This window comes from Cervus elaphus, chromosome 20 (assembly GCF_910594005.1).
Source record: "Cervus elaphus chromosome 20, mCerEla1.1, whole genome shotgun sequence".
Lineage (NCBI taxonomy): Eukaryota > Metazoa > Chordata > Mammalia > Artiodactyla > Cervidae > Cervus > Cervus elaphus.
Window position 1 is genome coordinate 66,064,416 of NC_057834.1, and position 18,327 is coordinate 66,082,742.

At 38.9% G+C, this 18,327-nt stretch overlaps 1 protein-coding gene across 6 annotated transcripts in view; it reads right to left on the reverse strand.

Annotated features, from left to right (window-relative positions):
• The window catches only part of CDC14A (cell division cycle 14A), a 179,865-nt gene that overhangs the window by 66,973 nt on the left and 94,565 nt on the right, over positions 1-18,327 (reverse strand). For all 6 annotated transcript variants that reach the window (XM_043876111.1, XM_043876112.1, XM_043876109.1 and 3 more), the window contains one exon: positions 5,924-6,011. In XM_043876111.1, the coding sequence (XP_043732046.1) occupies positions 5,924-6,011 (88 nt within the window). The remainder of the gene's footprint in view (positions 1-5,923; positions 6,012-18,327) is intronic.

The window sequence follows — 18,327 nt, forward strand, 5'->3', positions numbered from 1 at the left end:
TTTTCCAGCCTTCCCTTGGAGGCTGTGAGCTCCCAAGTATAATTCCAATATGCCTTTTTGGTTTAATTTACCAGAGTTCTGCTGCCTTCAGTCAAGAGCCCTAACTGGTACACTTGGCCAAGGTCACACAAGGGATGGAGGCAGAACTGGCAGATAGGCCTAACACAGCCCAAATACATGCTTTTCACAAACCATGCTACTTTGTAGCAAACAATACAGAGCTTATTTATAATCTTCTGTGTAGAAACAGTGACTTACACACATTTAGAGAAAACAGATGCTTTTCAACTTAGGAAAAAAAACCAGATCTGTTTCCCTAGTTGGTTTATGTGCTCAAATCATTTCCCGGCCTAAAGGGGGAAATAACAAGAGCTCTTCTATTGTGTAAGGAATGGGAAGGATTCATGGGTTCATGAATTCATGGCATGGGAACCTTCCCGTGGTATGATGGGCTGACAAGGGCTTCTGACCCTGGCTTCCTAGCACACTTGGCACCTCCATGATAGCACCTGTCATGAAGTGTGCTAATGGTTCATTTGGTACTGTCCCTCCCCTCCTCCACCAAAGCTGTGAGATCTTCTCTCTTCATATATGAATTTCCATCATGAGTAAACAGCATTACAGATAATATACCTAAATCTGCTATTAAGAGAAACTATGTGTATCTTTTGAGAGAAGAACACTGAACAAGTATCCAGATTTGGCAATAGGGCATTGAAAAAAATAACAATAATGGTAATAATCATACCTAACATATATTGAGCACTTTTATATGCCAGTCCCTAAGCTAAGTGTTTCATGTATATCATCTCAATAAACCTTACAATTACTCAGTTACCAATGCCTGGAAAAGTGAACTGACTCATGCTGGGAAGAGACAGAGGCAGCGTTTGAACCCTAGCAGTCAGATTCCCAAATGAATGTTTTCAGTTTACCGTTGATAATAGGAATAAACAGGCTTCCCTAACAGCTCAGCAGTAAAGAATCTGCCTGTCACGGCAGGAGCTTTGGGTTCGATCCCTGGGTCGGGAAGATCCCCTTGAGAAGGAAATGGCAACCTACTCCAGGATTCTTGCCTGGGAAATCCCGTAGACAGAAGAGTCTGGTGGGCTATGGCCCATGGGGTCACAAAAGAGTCGGACACAACCTAGCGATGGGACAGTCAGATTCCAGGGCCTGTGCTGGGGCTGATTTCAGGCAAAACCCAACTCCATTCTATGTTAGAAAAAGGGACATTATATGAACATTAAGGGCTGCACCTCCTAGAGTTGGTGAGCATATATCTTAAAAATCCTCAAAAAGTGTTTCAAAAAAGTTATAACCAACAATGACAATATCCTCTGACTTCTATACAACTGTTTGTGGGTGTTTTTACTGTGTTCAGATGCTTCTGATAGGGGACTGGTTTTAGCAATGTGGAGTGTGAGTGGATGGAGCACTCAAACAAACCTTCCTCCATCTGGCCGCTAGATGGAGCCCTGGCATCATAAAGCTCAAGCAGAGCCCTGGCGCTGACCAGAAAGATGTTCAGAAAGGACTCTGAAAAATGCATCTCTTCCCAGCCCCCCATTTAAAATTAGGAAACTTCAGAACAGTGAAGTCAAATGACCAATCCACCCATTCTTTATTAAAAGTTAAAACGGCAATATAGGCAGGCAAATTGGAAAGCAATAAAATATGTTTCTTAGGTTCTCCAATGATAAAAATATAATCAGAGTATCTGCTCTCTGGTAACACCTGTTAATGTGCCCAACACTGCAAGACACTTCCTAAAAAAACCTCGGTTGTGTATGCTCAGTTGCCCAGTCATGCCCGACTCTGTGACCCCATGGACTGTAGCCCACCAGGCTCCTCTGTCCACGGGATTTCCCAGGCAAGAATATTGGAGTAGGCTGCCATTTCCTCCTCCAGGGGAGCTTCCCCTCTCAGGGATCCAAGCCACATCTCTTGTGTCTCCTGCATTGCCAGGCAGGCTTTTTTACACTGTGCTATAATATCTGTAATCCTCACCAAATGCCTGCAATGTGTATCCTACTTTCCCCCTTTTGACGCTGAGAGAAGTTGAGGAACTGGTATAAGTTAACACAGCCAGTTAACCAATGCAATGGACATGAACTTGGGCAAACTTGGCGAGATCGTGAAGGACAGAGAGGCCTGGCGTGCTGCTGGGGTCGCAGAGTCGGATATGACTGACCGATTGAACAACAATACAGCCAGTTAGGGGCAGAGCCAGGCTTCAACCGGCTCAGGCTCTACACCTTGAGCTTCTCTCCTTAAATGAGCCAGGTGACGCTTCAAATTGTTGGGATTCTCTGTTCCAAGCTGTCTTTCTCTGTGCTTTTACTTTCTTTCTAAGGTAGAAATGAGAAGGACACTGCCACCTGGGAATTTGGGGGATTTTTTGAAAAAAATTTGAAATCGAATTTGTCCTATTGCTACATTAGTCAAGTTTATTAACCAAAACCTTCCAACCCATCAAAAAAAATGTGAACAAAGGTGGTTGAAAGGAATTCCTAGTTAGTCTCTGCTGACACAACACATACTTAAGACTGTTATAATGCTTTCTGCCAGATCCCAAGATTTTAGGGCTTCCTTTTACTACATCCTAGCAACAGTTATTTGAGTGTTAATTTCTTAAAAGTATACCTTTTCTACTAACAGACACCCTTAAACGACTTTCAGCCTCCCCAGGAAACATAGGGTTTCTCAACTCAAAAAAGAAAAAAGAATGTGCCAGGATTTCACTGTAACTGGATCAAGTTTACTAATTACATCAAAAAATATTTTCTTAAGTCCAAAAAGGATGCTTTACCTTAAATTAAAACCCTCTGCAAAAAATATAATGACACTTTCAGTGAATATCAGATTTTAAAATGGGGATTCTGGTAAAATATCAATATTCTACCAACTACAGCCTTAAATGAAATTGCTCTAGACATAAAAACTGACAAGTATTATATAAGCAGCACTTTTCAGACCTTTTTTCCCCCCTCAATGTGAGAGGGCACAATATATGCATTCAGAAAAGAAAAGATGTATATAGAGTGATGATTTGACAGTGGTTATTTTTAGATAATATAATTACAAGTGACTTTTTATCTAGATTGCTTAAAGTTTCTATAGTGAACATGTTCTTCCTCTGAAGTAAAATAAAAAAAAGGACACAGAATTTGGAATCAAAGAGACCTATGTTTGAATCCACACAATACTTTCCAGCTATGTCAACTTGGGCAAGTTAGGTTACCAAGCCTCCATCTTCTCATCCACAAAATAGCTACCACCTGCTCCAGGGAGTGGTTCTGATTATTAAATAGATGAGGTGTGCACAAAAGGCTTAGCACCACTCCTTGCACATAAGCAAATGGTAGCTAATGATTTCTCCATATTGTTAAATAGTACTGAAAATAATTTTAAGATTTTTGACAATTAAAAACTGACACATAAAGCATTCATGTCCTTTTACCTTGTGATTCTTCTTCTGAGAATTTAGAAAACAAACTGGGGCTGCAAAAAAGATACATGGACAAGTATGCCAACCACTACAGGTTTTAAAAAGTGAAAACCTATACTAACTCAGATCTCATTCAAAAATTAATCAAGTGATTAGCAAAACTATGGTATAGCCATTGAATACATTCATGGAAAATTATAGTGAAGATCTACACTTATCATGAAGATTTATCATTATCTATATTTATAATGAAGATCTCCTTGCCATAGAAAGGAGTCTATGATACGTTAAGTGAAAAAAAGTTGCTATAAGACATCAACTATGTCTTTAAAAAAAAAAAAAGAAATATTTTTGTAAGTCTGTGTGTGTGTGTGTGTGTGTGTGTGTGTGTGTGTGTGTGTGTGTGTGTGTGTGTGTGTGTGTGTGTGTGTGTGTGTGTATTCTCTAGGGGAAAAAAAATGTGTGCAAACAAAAAAAAAAAGAAAACACAGTTACAATTATAGATCACTTTTTATGCTGCTTTTGAGTTTGTTTCTTTATTATTTGGGAACCTAGTAGCAGAATGGAGAAGGCAATGGCGACCCACTCCAGTCCTCTTGCCTGGAAAATCCCATGGATGGAGGAGCCTGGTAGGCTGCAGTCCATGGGGTCGTGAAGAGTAGGACACCACTGAGCGACTTCACTTTCACTTTCACTTTTTATGCTGCTAATATTAGTTCATCTGCATTTTCTTCTCTTTTTAAAAATGATAATCAGGCATTACATCTATAAATATATTTTAAATGGTTTTTTAAAATTATACTCCTCAGCTTCTCTTTAAGGAAATTTCATTTAAAAATGAAATCCTAAATGGTTAAAATTCTTTCAGCTTCACCAAATGAACATGCAAAAACAAAGCCACTACAGAAACCATATGCCTACTAAAGTTTTCTGGGTCTGAGTTGGGTCATTTTGCACCAAAGAGAGATTTAATCAATCCTGTCTTGAAGACCAACTCTGGAAAAGCAGTTCCCTCAGGCACTTAACAAGTTATTCCCAACAACCCAACAGAACAGAGGTTAATCAGTCAATGTCTGGAGTGAAAAAGACTCATGAGCAAATTTGTGAATAAGAAGATCTAACTCTGGCTTCGGTACAGCGACCTCCTGTTTGTCAGGAGGATTACCCATCCCCAGAGGAAAACCATAATTCAAGCAGAGTTTCCACACATGATAAGCACATGTGTGGAAACTCAAACAAATGATCAAATCCAAATGCATGAATAACCATATACAATGAAACTAGATTTTGGAATAAATAGTTATGATGATGATGATAATTTAAAGAAGAATAAATCTAGAATAGGGGTTTTAAATTATGTTTCTTTGGAGGACTAGAGTTCCGACTGTCAGACCAGATGGGGGCAGGAAAAAGATGAGTTATTATGTTCATAGGTGATATTTTTTAACTTTATGTATTTCTCCCATAAATTATTCTTAAACCTTTGGTGCCTATCATTATTTGTGTTCTAGGGAATGTGAGGTTAAAAAAAAAAATAAGTTAAAAAATATATGCTAATGAGGAAACTCACATAGCCAACCATATTTCATTCAAAAGGCTTATTTTTTATTAAATTTATTTATTTTTAATTGAAGAATTGCTTTACAGTATTGTGCTGGTTTCTGCCAAACATTAACATGAATCAGCCATAGGTATACCTGTGTCCCTTCCCTCAAGAGGCTTATTTTTCGTCTTTTTTTTTCCCTGAGTATGTATGCCTCTGGCTATACAAAGACTGCAAGTAAGTAGTTTAACTTTTGTCAGCTGGAAGATTGTTCCTGGTTGTCATGATGTAACTAAACAGATCAGTGCGGTAACAAGGTTTAGAAGCTATACTCTGGGCTGAAGTACCACCAGTTCTGCATATTACTCTGTGAACCTAGGCAAATTCCCTGCTCATAAGCCTCGGTTTCCTCCTCTGTGAAATGGAGATAGTGCCTACACCACATAGAATTGTGTGTGCACTAAATGAGATGATGCTGTGATTAGCTGGTAACTAGCACACAGTAAGTACTTAATAAATGACACCTATCATCACCATCATCACATTATTAATCGTGTTGTTCCCAAAAGGATACTGTGATGTACAGCACGCCTCCACCACCAAATAAATCTGAGATCAGCTGATAGAATTCATCAACCTGCTTATTGTTGTGATCAGTTGGTTTCTCAGATTCTTCTTTAATAATTGGGTCAAGGTAAAGTGAACACCCTATTAACAGCAACCTATAAATTTGCTAGTTTTAAAACAGTGATTATAGTTCCACTTACTAAACTCTAAATTTAACATAGTAATTACTACTGTTCAATTTTTTAATTAATAAATATTCTTTGGAGAATATTACCAAAAGAAAGAATTATCTTAGGAAACCAAGAAATGAAAGAAGATGAACTAAAACAAATTTTTGGAGGGTAAAGTAAAAAAAAACCTACCATTTTCAATTTTGCTTTTAGGATGTGGTCCACTAAATGCTAAAAATTTTCCTGGAACAATCCAGTTGAAGTCACCATTTTCAACTCGCTGGGAGGATTTTGTGAGAAAAGAGAAGAAAAATATTTTATAATCCTTATACAATTCAGAAAACCCTTACAAATAAAACTGCTTTTCACTCTATTAGTACTAGACTAACTGGACATACATGAAGACAAAATAATACAGCTTAAAATAAAAACACATCTGATTCTCAAAATGTTCATGCATTCAATCTGCTTCAGAAAATTTTTATCTAGAAAAGTTTAGAAAACTTTATTTAAAGTGGAGATACTTCACTGAAAATAATTTTATCTCTTGGCTAACTCTGCAATGAAAATGAAATGAAAACAAACATTGCTTGTCCTGGCAAGAAATAAAGGCAAACAACAGAAGACATAAAATACAAGCACTTTCCATGAATATGGTAAACATCCTTTAAACAATGAAAAAACATCTAAAAATGTCTGGGTCATGAGGAACACACCTCCATTTTTTGTTTATTTTTGTAGGTTGCTATATTTTGTCAGTGCTGATCTTTAGACTGGGAAACAGAAGTCAAGAATGAGAGACAGAGGCTCATCAAACCCTCATGGTATACCACAAACCGGAGACAGCCAAGGTCTACCGCAGGGGCTACAAACCCAACAGTTACAAGGGTCAGACAAGAGACATCAGGTCAGTTCAGTCACTCAGTCGTGTCCAACTCTTTGCAACCCCATGGACTACAGCATGCCAGGCTTCCCTGTCCATCACCAACTCCCAGAGCTTGCTCAAACTTGTGTCCATAGAGTTGGTGATGCCATCCAACCATCTCATCCTCTGTTGTCCCCTTCTCCTCCCACTTTCAATCTTTCCCAGCATCAGGGTCTTTTCCAGTGAGTCAGTTCTTCCCATCAGGTGTCCATAGTACTGGAGCTTCAGCTTCAGTATCAGTCCTTCCAATGAATATTCAGGACTGATTTCCTTTAGGATTGACAGCTTTGATCTCCTTGCAGTCCAAGGGACTCTCAAGAGTCTTCTCCAACACCACAGTTCAAAAGTATCAATTCTTTGGCACTTAGAGTTCTTTATGATCCAACCAACTCTCACATCCATACATGACTACTGGAAAAACCATAGCTTTGACTAGACGGACCTTTGTCAGCAAAGTAATGTCTCTGCTTTTTATTGTGCTGTATAGGATTATCACAGCTTTTCCTCCAAGGAGCAAGCATCTTTTAATTTCATGGTCACAGTCATTGTCTGCAGTGATTTTGAAGCCCAAGACAGTGGCTTGCTGCAGGGTCAGGACACTAAATACAACTATGTGTGCATAAGTCCTTTTGAAGGAGGACTTCATTACCTTCATTACCCCTACCATAGTTTGGCCTTAGGCCAAACAACAGGAAGGGAACACAGCCCCGCCCATCAACAGAAAATTGGATTAAAGATTTACTGAGCATGGCCCTACTCATCAGAATAAGACCAGTTTCCCCCACAGTCAGTCTCTCCCATCAGGAAGCTTCTATAAGCCTCTTATCCTTATCCATAGAGAGAAGACAGAATGAAACCACAATCACAGAAAACTAACCAAACTGATCACATGGACCACAGCCTTGTCTAACTCAATGAAGCTATGAGACATGCTGTGTATGGCCACCCAAGACGGACAGATCATGGTGGAGAGTTCTGACAAAACATGGTCCACTGGAGAAGGGAATGGCAAACCACTTCAGTATTCTTGCCTTGAGAACCCCATGAACAGCATGAAAACATAACAGCAAGAAACATAAACAAAGGCAAATGCTCTTCAGTCTTAGCCAACTGACCACAGGAAAGCTGATTGAATATGACCGATCTTCCAACTGGATGTTCATATAAAATCTCTCTATACTTGAAACATTTCAAATTAAGTTTTTAAATACTAACAAACCAAATAAAACACATTAGTGGGCTTACTTTAATCAGCAGCTATCAGTCTCTGCTCTGCACACTCTAGGACCCTCAGGAAACACCTGAAAACCAGGCAAGGGGTCGAGCATCCTCCCACTACTCCTTTATCTCCTTCACTTTCTTCCTTCCTGGTGAGCCTCTGAACCCATGGAACACTGGGGCAGGATTGAGGGTACCCAAACTTTGCATGCCACTGGGACACAGTTGTGCAGTGCATCACAAAACATATGAATCTCTTCTTCCCACAAGCATTGTGTAGCCCACCCCCAACCCCTACTCCCACCCCACCACCAGATGCAGCTCCCAGTCTCCAAGTCTCCACCCTCTACAGCACTACATGGGCACCTCCCCAGGCAGGGAAGGAAGGCAGTTCTCTCTGCTGGGCCAAGGTAATCCACACAAAGGGCTCTGTCCTCCATGATTTGGCACAGACCTCAGTGCGGGCATCTGTCAAATACAGTCTGCACTCCGCTGTAGGAGCTGATGTGTGCACGTGCATGCTCGGTTGCCCAGCTGTGTCTGACTCTTTATGATCCCACGGACTGCAGCCTGCCAGGCTCTTCTGTCCATGGAATTTTCCAGGCAAGAATACTGGAGTGGGTTGCCATTTCCTCCTCCAGGGGATCTTCCCAGGGACCGAACCCACCTCTCCTGAGTCTCCTGCATTGGCAGGCGGATTCTTCACCACTCAGCCGTTTAGAATAATGCCACCAAGGAAATCTGGAGCCTCTACTTTAATTACTTATACTGCCCATTGGATTTGATTTTCACAGAAACCATAACTTAGCTGTACAATTCTCATGTTTAAAATGCAGATGGTTCTTTCCAGATATAAAAAGTTATAAATGAAACTTTACATGACACCTTGTAAATGTCTGAATTGCATTAATCTAATCATAATAAACATAAAATCTGTGTAATGTCCTAAATAAAGTCTTAGAGATGCTATGAGTGTTCACGCCAAATTAAATGCCAAGCACAGCTATCTGTTTAGAACAATTTGAATAAAGAATCTAATATATAGCTGTTTATGATAATTAAACATTTTCTCATTTTAATAAAGCAGTCAAATTAATGGCCCAGTATCCCTCTCAAGTAATTTCTAAGCTTAAAACATTTTAAAAATTCAAAAATAAAGGTATGCTCTAATCACCAAAAGGCTAAAACCAACTATTTATGAATAGTAGAAGAAAACCGGTTTCTATGTTTACCATTCCTATATCCTTGAACAGGAAGTGGGCCTACATAAATACATTGTGCTATGTCTGTTTATTCGGATTATAGACATCCATTTGGTTAAATAGTAACCTTCTGTAATTAATTATATGGAGAGAGGCAACGGACTCATTCACAGAACCAAAAGAATATGTTTGCAAGTCTGCCTACCCAAAAAGATAAACGTTAGATAACACTGGGCTATATTTAGTAACTTGGATAAGGTTAATGGTGTAAACGAAGAGATTTAGGTCTTAGATCCAAATCTAACAAACAAATAAAAAATTAGTAAGAAAATTACAGCTTTTAACTGAGTAATACGTTAAACTTACTGGTAAGTTTCCAAAATTAATATCCATGCCTTCTTTCACAGTAGATTATACAAATGTCAATATTTATCAATTATAAAATACTTATGATGACACAAGCTGGTTTTTCTAATTAAATGTATGTGCCTGTGCATACAAGTGTGCACATGTGCACATACATACACACACACACTTCCAAGAAACCTAGATCAGACAGGAACTTAAGGTACATTACCACATTTTACAAGCTAACATCTAGGCAAAAGTAAACTGAGAGAATGATTTTACCTCTTCCAATCTAAAGCCTACAACCTATGTAGAGAAACCGCAGATGTTCTTCACTGCAAGAAAATTCCAAAATGAAAATTTGAGTTCTTGAAACTGATACATTTATGTGTTAACATTCATGTAACTATGGGATACTTGAGCTTACAAAAGACTCACCACATTTCTTTGGAATAGTTAACTCTCCTGGTGCATTTAATTTGCAAAAAAATTAATTTGCAAAAAGAAGGAATCAATGTTTCTTACAAAGTAAAAGAAAAACAGCATTAAAACTAAAAATTTTCCTGAATAAGAATTAAATAAAACCTAATTTGACTTGAACATCTGAATTCTAGGAAGGCATGCCTCTGTTGAGATGGTCACAGTTTCTGAAAAGAATACTGAAAAACATTTGGCCATTTTAACACTATAAAAAACAGACAGTAAGAGAGAAAAGATAGACTTTTGGGTTGACAATTACTGGACTGGTTCCCTTTATCAACAGATGTGTTTTCTAATACAATATGGATAAACAGTTTTTAAGCATGATTCAAAATTCATTAAAATATTTGCCAAGCCTTTATTATATATCAAGGACTATAATTTGGTATCATACATAAAATAAAAAATATTCCCTCTGTTCTCTTAAGGAGTATGAAAACAAGTAATAAATAACATTAATAAGAATAACAGCAAACACACACCACAGGCTGTGTGCTAGGCACTACAGCACGACATGCAACTTGTTTCTTTAGGGCAGCCTTTAAGGTTGGTGTTATTACCATCTCCCTTCTACCTATTGCTACAGACTGAATGTTTGTGCCTTCCCAAAATTCACATGTTGAAACCAAATCCCCAGTGAAATGGTATTAGGAAGTGGGCCCTTTGGGAGATTAGGACATGAAAATGGAGCCCTTATGAAAGGATTAGTGACCTTATAAGAGATCCCCAGAGAGCTCCCTCTGTGAGGACACAGGGAGGACATAGAAGAATCTGGCCATCTATGAACCAGGAGGAGGGCCATTTCCAGACAACAGTTCTGCTGGTGTCTTGATCCAGCCTCCGGAACTGTGAGAAATAAGTGTCTGTTGTTTAAGCCACACAGTCTACGATACTTGGCTACAGCAGCTTGAACTAAGACGTTCATTAAAGAAAAAGCTGCATTAAACTTTGATAAATGCTGTCATACACATACATAAGAGGTTTCATGATGGCACAAAGATTATTTTAAAAATAAAGACAGAACTATAGGGTCTTTTTTATTCATTAAAACACCTTCTTTATATTTCCTTACTTTCTGAAACAATGAAATAGTGTTGACAATATAGTTGTATTACATAAACACAAATATGCTGTCATGACGGGCACTTTGGAGCTTAAAGCAAAGTAAATATTTGAGGTATCTGACTTAAGTTACCTCGCTATTCGGCTTTAAATAATAAACTCCAGATCATTACTTTAGATCTGCTTTTGAGAGGAACGGTGTGGTAGAGGGAAAGAGTAGCCCCATGTGGATGACTGCATCACCTCTAAATACAGAAAACATTTAGGGGCCTTCTCCCACAGCCCCATCCAGTGAATGCCCCTGCTGATGCAACCGCAGGGAGCAAGAATCTGGTGCCTGTGTGTAGGTGCCTTTCCAGTGCTCAAGACATCAAGATTTGAGGCCATCAGCATATACTTGGTTGTTGAATTTGGAGACAGTCCCCTCACTCATGGAGAATGTCTTGAACCAGAAATCACATGGCCTAGGGACCAGTAGTATTTCTGGTGGCCAAAGGAAGAGAAAGAACCTGCAAGGGAGCCCGAGACATGTCCAGAGATGGAAGGAAGAGAAAAGCGAGAGACAGAATTTTGAAGTTGGGGAAGGAAAGTGAGTTTCTAGAATTAGAGAGTGGCCACAGAGTAAATCAAGTAGGAAGAAGACCAAGTCAACCATTCAGTCTGGCTAACTCTTGCATTAAGCAAGAACAGTTTCAATTGAATCCTAAGGGTCAAGGCAAGACCCATTATCAGTTGACTGACTGACAACAAAGTCAAGATTGCTCTTTTTAGAAGTGGAGGTGAAAGGAAGGAGACCAAACAATATAGAGAGAGGAAGAAAAAGAAAATGGAGAATTTCTTTGACCTCAAGACACTTTACAGATTTAACCAACATAATCTTTGAAGCAGCAATGGGTACAGTGTTTCAGTAGATGTGAAAACACTGGGTCCAAGAAGGATTGAATCTTGCTTCCTTAAACTTGTGGTCTATGGGGGTAAAATCAACCCTACAGGACGGCTGCAGGGAAATGCTTCTAACAGTGCTTTGAATAGAACTATTCCTCACCCTGGGGGGCTCGCCTCCCTAGTCCCTCCAAGGGTGAGGACATGCTCATATACCTGCATTCTGGAGCTTGCCTGACCCAGTCGTATGACAGGAATTCAAAACTACAGTGCCAGAAATTCACATTTTGGGTTTTTTTTTTCCAGTTCTTTCATTCACAGAGGACAAACCAAGCAGCATTAGATTACATTCTAATTTGCTATGCAAATTCTAAATGAAAGCAAAGCCTTGAAACCTCATACCTCAGATGCTCAACAAATATTCCTGCCGTGGACCTGAGGTGGTACACTGCGAGATAAGAGTCCTGACAAACTTTATTTCCAAGGTATATACACAAGGGCAATACTGGGCATCTATCCCACTGATCATTTGACAATTTACTTATTAACTGCGATGAAGGATGACATAGTCAACCTGGAGACAGTCTCTGTTCATGTATTAAACTAAACTGACATTACATGCAAGCCCTGGTTGAAGATTACAATATCTAGCAATCTGTGTTGCAAACAAGTGTGTTTTTAAAAAAAGAAAATAACAACTCACTCTTACTTCACAGATTGGCTGGTAATGAAAAAAAAAAAAAGAAATGTCATTTCAAGAAGCTGCCTATCATAATCAATAAATTTTCTCCCTGGAGTGTCACTACAAAATCAGAATGGATTCTTAACTAATATGTCTTGCTCATTTGCCATTGAAAAGTAGTTACTTTTAACAGATAATATAAAATATCTTGAAATGTGTTGTACTCCTGCTTTTAGAACTTATTCGCTCATTTATTCATTAGTTCTTTCACTTCATAAACATTTAATGACAGCCCACTATGAGTATTCTGTGCTACTGGGTTATTTATTGATACAAAAATGAGTGAGACGCGGTTCTTGACTTCAAGTACCCAGAGTGCTGGGATGTCACAGGTGTGTAAACACAGCATCACACAAGGCTGTGTGAGAAGAGTTCCCATCAAGTTAAGAATGACTTTGTTGTTTTTGTTGTTGTTTTCCAGTTGCTAAGTCGTGTCCGACTCTTTGCGATTCCATGTACAACAGCATGTCAGGCTCCTCTGTCCTCCACTACCTCCTGGAGTTCCCTCAAATTCATGTCCACGGAGTCAGTGATGTTATCTAACCATCTCATCCTCTGCCACCCCCTTTCTCCTCCTGCCCTCAATCTTTCCCAGCATCAGGGTCTTTTCCAATGAGTCGGCTCTTTGCATCAGGCGGCCAAAGTATTGGCGCATGAGCATCGGTCCTTCCAATGAATATTCAGGGTGAATTTCCTTCAGGATTGACTGGTTGGATCTCCTTGCCGTCCAAGGCTTAAGACATGCAAACACATAAATACTCTGCGCAGAGGAGAAAAGGTCACAAGGAGGAGGAAGAGAAAACAAGAGCATGTGTGAAGGCACAAGGTATGAAGAAACTCTGCCATCCAGGAAGCTATGCAGATGGGGTGTGAGGAGGAAGGCACAAGGACAAACACGGGAAGATGGCAAAGCCCATGTCCAGAAGGGCTTTCTGCGCTGCACTCAGGGGTATGCATTTCCTCCACTTTACCTGAGGGTAGAGCCCATGGAGGACTTAAAGCAGGGGAGTGATATAAGCAGACTTAATTTCTAAAACATGGTCTCTGAGAGTGATGTGGAGACTTGATGGAAGACACCCAAGGACCAAGAAAATCCCAGCCAGTCCCAAGCATCCAGAATCGACTGACACTTTCTCACAAACAGTTCCCAGATGGGCTCCGTTGCAATGCAGCCAAGAAAATGTGAAATCACCTTCTAGAAGAGGCGATGATAGCAGTAATGATAACTTATGAATTGCTGAATTGCGAGAGTCTCAGAAGCAAAACTTTCCACATTCAGCCTGTCATAGATTAGCGAGAAATGCTGCACAGACAATCTGACAAACATAAAGACGGAAGCGTGTGGGAAGGGTCAAACGTGATAATACCTGCAGAAGAGGCACAAGAATATATGGAACGTATGACAGCAGTTGATAAGAACAAAGCCTCTAAACCCACCCATGGAGAAACGAAACTACAGGGCACCTTCTGAAAAAAATGTTGGCCTAGCAAATATAATGAGCAAATAGGAAGTACTTAATAAATGTCTGTTCAATAAATTAACTGAAAAGTTACCAAATTGAGGCCATAAAGAGTGTGATGCAGCTTCTTGGTTCTCATATAACAAACACTGACCTGCAGACCTTATTTCTGTAGAACAAAGCCTCCCGACCAGTTTAACAGAATGGAGTTGCCTGGGCTGGGGCTGGGGCAGCCTGGGTTCCCAGGTCAGTCGCCAAAAGCTACGAACTATGATCACACGGTGCCGATTAAATATGGTCACATTTTCCACATGTGCCATGATGAGAGAAAACAAAAGGAAGCCCTGTACTGTGACTACACTCAGATCGGCAGGAACCAGTCTGTCTGTCATCAGGCCTGCCGAAGCCAAACCCAGCTCCAACCACTTCTATCAAGTAACCCGTGGTAAAGAAATGCCCCAGGTTTGCCAGCATGTAAAAGCACCAGATCAAGTTAATAATTACTTGATATTCTGGGAAATATCCTCATATTCATAAAATTATTTCAGAGAAAGCATTTTTCTCAAAATAAAGGCATGATTTATGGAGGAAAAACATAATGGCAGAAATGAAATAGCTCAAAGAAAGAAGTCAAAGCAATCTTTTAGGTTTTGAAGTAGGTTTTACAGTAACTTGAAGCTCTAGCTGATCCCAAAAAGATATTTAAAGCAGCTCCTCAAAGTTGCATAGGCCAAATTCTGGATGCAGTTATAAATGTAAGGCACACTGATAAGGCAACTCCAAAGGCTGCCATGGAAGCTCCATTTCTGTGCATTTCTCTCCCTCTCCCCTCCCCACAACTAGAAATAGGGTGCCGCTCTGTGAGTCATCTGTGTATGCCCAACAAAGGGACGTCATCAAATACGGCAAGCCTTCTCGTAAGTAGTGGAAAGTCCCATCTTGTTTAGGGGACAATCAAAATAAGAAACTAAAGATACAACTTCAAATTCTCTTTGATGAATAACGACTGCTTAAGAGTAGCATCATTAGTGAACGGTGATATTCAAACAAGGTCTTAATCAGTGAGGATAGTTCTCCACAAAGGAGCAGAAGTTGACCGCAGGCAGATTCTGTGTGTGGGTGTTACTTCAGGGTCTTACAAACAGAATATTTTCCTATATTTGCAATATTCACTAAGCTTTACTGCTAGAGAGGATACACGTCCTCACGTACCTACAGACACATAATTTGAATACTCATACTCTTTCATCTTCACTGTTTTTCCCTAGAGTAAAAGGTCTATTTTAATTTTTCAAATAAATTTATTGATGGTTAGATTTCAAAGGAGTGACTGTTCTTAGTTCTCAAGTTCTTGGAGAATACCTTAAGAAACCTGTTGGAAAAGGGGACACTGATTCTTAGCAGAAGTTTTTGGGCCCTCATGTTGCAGTTACTTTTTTGATCCTCCCAGCATAGCTCCCAGAATGTATCTATTTGATCAGTGCAAATATGATCAAAAATATAGTTCCACAACAGCTTGGCAAAGGACCTAAAGAGACCATATTTTAGAAAATACTTTTGTTTATCAATAATTAATACAATGGACTATTTGTAAGTCATATAAAAATAATGTAAGAACCTGAGATATCTTAGTCTAAACCTTCTAAATAGAATAGAGCCTTGAAATTAATTCTTACATGAAAAATTAAAACACTTGAAGCTGCAAGATGTAACCTGTTCCGTCATCCTAGGCTTCATGTCATTTATGATGGTTCATTGACAAGCCTGTCCTTGAAGAATCTGCACTTTAGCTATGTCTGGCTACCAAGCACTTGAAATGTAGCTGGTCCAAAGTGAGATGTGCCACAGTATAAACTACACACTGGGTTTCAAAGGCTCAATTCAAAATCAGAAATATAAAATACTTCATTAATAATTGTTACATTGATTATATGTCAAAATATTATTTCTGGTACAGCGCATTAAAGAAAACACATTATTAAAATCAATTTCATCATATCTTTTTACTTTTTAAAATGCAGCTATTAGAATTTTTGAATATATATATTATATACACAAATATGATTCTCATATTTTTATTGGACAGCACTGCTCTAGACCCTTTTGCAGAAAGAGCAGAGTAGTTCCTGTGTTCTGCTGACCTTGTCATGAACAGCATTAAAAGAAGCATTCTTATCACAAGACTCTTAGGATTTCCCTGGTGGTACAGTGGATAGGTGTTCACCTCCAATGCAGGGAACGTGGGTTTGATCCCTGGTCCAGAAAGATTCCACATGCTGAGGAGCTACTCAGCCCATGTGCCACAACTACTGAGCCTGACTGGGCGCTGCAAACTGAAGCCTGTGCCCGGGCTCCACAGCAAGAGAAGCTACCACAGCGAGAAGTCCACATACAGCAACACAGAGTAAGCCCCGCTCGCCACAGCTAGAGAAAGCCCGCGCGTAGCAGTGAAGACCCAGCACAGCCAAAAGTAAGTAAACAAATAAAAGACTCCCTTTTAATCTCACATAGAATTGCCATCTCATCAATTTAGGCTTTTTCTCTTTTTTTTTTTAGGCTTTTTCTTGAGTCATATATTAAATGTGGTTTAGTCAAGAAGTGCCTTTGGAAGCTTTAATTTGAGCATTTCCTTATCATCTAAGACTTACTTTCTCATAATTTGCTATCAACGATAACACTTTTACTTTGAAAACTATAGACTTTGTTGGAATCCTGAGTTTGTTATAGCTAATGAAGTGTATGAACTTAGCTATTCCACAAGTTTACCAAATGTCCAGACAAACTAAAGTAGAGCAAACAGTGGAACAAGTTATGACAAAAACTGATTGGGCCCACAGATTGTCAGGAAGAGTCCCTTTATTTATCCACTTGTTTCTTAAATAGCATTTATGAAATGCCCACTACCTGCTGATCACACATCTACTTGTGATTTTTTTACTTTATAGGCTTTATGATAGAATAGACAAATCATTCTCCGAAACGAAGTTATTTGATGGAAAACTTTTCAAGTGCTCACCAACTGCCTCCTCTCTTCCTGTTACCTGGCTGATGGTCATTGTTATTCACTCAGATTAAGATGTGATCACATTCTTATCAGATTTTTGGTTAGTTGGTTGGTTGCTTCTCAAAAATAAAATTAAACTATGTTTAGGTTTTTCAATAGCTTTTTCAACTAACTCTCAACATCACCATCAAAGTTTTGAAAAAGATAAAGCAGTAAGTAAATCATCAACTAGTTTTCTCTCTTTATTGTGGTAGGTCCTTATCCTCCTCCCTCTCCAACCTCCACCCCAATCTCTCCTTTAATTGAAATGGCTCCAGTGGTTTGCCATATATTTTTCTCCAGGTTCCTATACATGGGACAGAGATGCAGGTTTTGGGGGAACTTGAAACTTATCTAATGTGGAGGCCCATTTCAAAAAAAGAATACAAAATTATGAACACAAAAATGGTTTCCATGCAAATGGGGACCTATACAATTTAAACTTCACTCACTTCATAGGAAATTACTGATACCTTTGCTCATATAATATATATAGACAGATATATGTACAAGGTGGAGGAGGGTCTTGTTATTGTTTGTTTAAAAAATAGAAGGTTATAAGCACTCTTCCATATCAACATTTTCTAATCAATATATAAGAGAAATCATTCACGAAAAGTAGCATAGCTCAAGTCAATTTCTTTAAATGACTACATAACATTCTATGGTGTATCCGTACTACAAGTAATTTATTCAACCTTCCCCTTAAAATGCAATCTTTTTGTTTCTAATTTTTTTGGAGGTGGGGGAGGGTAGTAGGATTTTTTTTTTTTTTTTTTTTTTGACAGTACTATTGGGTTGACCAAAAAATTCATTCAGGTTTTTCTGTACCATTGTATGTAAAAACCCCAACAAACTTTTTGGCCAACCCAATAAAAATGCCGCAATAACAATGTTTTTACAATTTAAGAAGAAGAAATTCTTTGGAGATTTTTAATAAATTGTACTACATATATTAATTTAGGGAGAAGTGGCAGTTTTATGATGTTAAATCTTTCTATCCAAGAACACAGGACATATGTTCCATTTAGTCATGTTCAGTCCACAAGGAATTTACAATCTAGTAAGGAAAATAAAGCTTTTATGCAAATAGCCATAATATAAGAAAGATGGAAAGCACAAATCTTGACACATGAAACTGAGGGGGAGAGGATACTGTAAAGAGTGAGAGCTGATCTGTGTAGGACTTTACACACACGAGAGGAAAATGTTAAAGGTCACGGGTATTTGGAGA